Source organism: Phaethon lepturus, unplaced genomic scaffold (genome assembly GCF_000687285.1).
Source record: "Phaethon lepturus isolate BGI_N335 unplaced genomic scaffold, ASM68728v1 scaffold50659, whole genome shotgun sequence".
Lineage (NCBI taxonomy): Eukaryota > Metazoa > Chordata > Aves > Phaethontiformes > Phaethontidae > Phaethon > Phaethon lepturus.
In genome coordinates, this window is record NW_010563752.1 from 334 (window position 1) to 2498 (window position 2165).

Below are 2165 nucleotides of genomic sequence, written 5' to 3' on the forward strand. Positions count from 1 at the left end.
GGGGGACAAGGCTGTTAAACTTTACCCCCGAGAGGCAGCCTGAGAAGCCGGGCGTGTTGTAGCGCTGGATCTCGGGGTCGATCACGCCGGTCTCTGTGGGAGCACAGGAGAAGGCTCATCCCCCGCGGAGGGCAAGGACTGTGCTGGGCAGAGGGAGGAGACCCTGGAGATCCCGGCAGGGAAGGGGGCGGCCGAGGGCAGGACCCAGCTCACCCATCACACGCCCCAGGTACAGGTTTTTGGGCGAGTCCAGCTTGCTGTCCACAAACAGGGAGAACTGCTGCTCCATGACAGGGAGATAGTCCACCTGGGAGGCAGGCGCAAGGTGTCAGCACCCGCTGAGCCTCCTCCGCCTCCTGCTAGCCTGGCTGTGCCCCCTCCCAGCCCTGCAGCCCCCCAGGCCCTGGCGGGGAGGATGCCCCGGCCCCATACCTGGGTGTACAGCGTGCGGTGCATGCGGGTGATGTTGACACGGTGGGGCCTCCCATCTGTCACCGGCTTGGTGGTGAGGGCGAAGACGTAGGGGCTGGTACCCAGCTGGTAGCGCAGCTGCAGGCTCCCTGTGGGCAGAGTGGGGCCGTCAGCGATGCCTGGGCTCTCGGTAGGCAAGCCCACCCCCTCTGTAGGGCTGGTGATTGGCATCAGGGTGGATGAGGGTCCCATGTGGCCCCAGCACCTGGGGGAGGTCCCCACAGGCTCTGGGTGAGCCCTAGGGTGGGTAACCCTGCCCGCACCATCATCCTTGATGAGCACGGCCATGTAGTCCTTAACGAAGGAGCTGACGTAGAGCAGCACAGCGGGTGCCGAGGTGGTGCTGAAGCTGAAGCTGACCTCCTCGCTGGTGAGGTTGTAGCCAGGCAGGGGCTGCCAGGGGCTGCTGACGATGCTGGCGAACTCACGGGCAGCGTACAGCGACATCGGCAGGATGTTGTACCGCACCCAGGTGCCCTCCTCAAAGTACCCACCGATGTCTGCAGGAGGTGACGGGATGCGACGGGATGTCACAGGGTGACGGGAGCGCCGGCTCCTCTCCCCCATCCCGGCCCCGGGGAGGCGCAAGGTTGCAGCCGCTCACCGTGGTTGCAGAAGGGCCCGTCAAAGGCAGAGATGCTGCAGTTGCAGCTGTAGTGGCTGTAGCGCTCAACACAGAGCCCACTGTTCTGGCAGGGCACTGGTGGGTCCTGGCAGTGGCCGGTGCAGTTGACCCGCACACCCTCCGTCTCGTTGGCCTTGCCCTCCAGGTTGAGCGTCACCCCGTTCATCCGCAGCGCTCGCAGGCACCCCAGGAACGGGCGCATCTTGTGCTCTGCTGCACCTGTAGCGGGGCCAAGACTCAGTGCCCTGCAGCATGCAGGGACCTGGGGACACAGGGATGCGGCCGGGGGCTCTCACCGACATAGAGGGGCCTGTCGAAGTCCAGGCGGACGAAACTCTGCGGCGGGGCCGGCCGCACCACCCAAGGCAGCTTGTCCACCCGCAGCCGCGCCAGCTTGACATTGAGCTCAGCCTTCACCTGGTGCCACTCATCGTCATTCCAGGGCACCACCGACCGCACCGTCAGGTTCTCGTCCCCATTCCCAGTGTCATAGGCAAACACAACATCCCTGGTGGCTGCAAGGACACAGTGTCGGGAGGAGCCCTCGGCCCTGACGCCTCCCATACCCCCACACCCCCCCACCTGCCCATACTGTTGAGCTCGACACGGATGTAGTTTCGGGAGCCAGGGTTCTCTAGGAAGACACCAGATGTGGCAGTGGTCTTGAAGTAGAAGGAGATGTCGAGGCTGTGGTTGGCCTGGAAGGTGGGGAAGAGCAGGGCTGCGCCCCTGTTGAAGGAGACAGTGTTCCAGGTGTTGCCTGGGGGGAGCAGGAGAGGCAGTGAGAGATGGGCACGGACCCTCCGCGGGCATGGGACCCCACAGGCATGGGACTCCCCTAGGCATGGGCCCTCTGCAGGCAGGGGACCCTCCATGGGTCCCATTACTCACGGTCTCCGTAGCACCGCAGGGGGCCCAGCAGGAACTGGGCTTCAGAGCCGGAGCGGTTGGTGTCTCCAACCACAACCTGGGTGACGGGCAGGTGGTCCACAAAGGTCAGCAGACCCTTGTCTGTCCTCCTGCAAGTGGCGCGTGATCAGAGGGGCCGTGAGGGGCTTCTGCCCCTTCG

General features: G+C 65.0%; 1 protein-coding gene across 1 annotated transcript in view; it reads right to left on the minus strand.

Annotated features, from left to right (window-relative positions):
* CNTNAP1 (contactin associated protein 1) overlaps positions 1-2115 on the minus strand; it is a gene marked incomplete at both ends in the record, with an annotated part of 2439 nt that extends 324 nt beyond the window's left edge. Inside the window, 8 exons of the mRNA XM_010294645.1 lie at positions 12-93; positions 214-307; positions 433-560; positions 735-971; positions 1076-1315; positions 1393-1611; positions 1689-1856; positions 1988-2115. Coding sequence (XP_010292947.1) covers positions 12-93; positions 214-307; positions 433-560; positions 735-971; positions 1076-1315; positions 1393-1611; positions 1689-1856; positions 1988-2115 — 1296 coding nt within the window. The remainder of the gene's footprint in view (positions 1-11; positions 94-213; positions 308-432; positions 561-734; positions 972-1075; positions 1316-1392; positions 1612-1688; positions 1857-1987) is intronic.
* Positions 2116-2165: the final 50 nt, after the last annotated feature.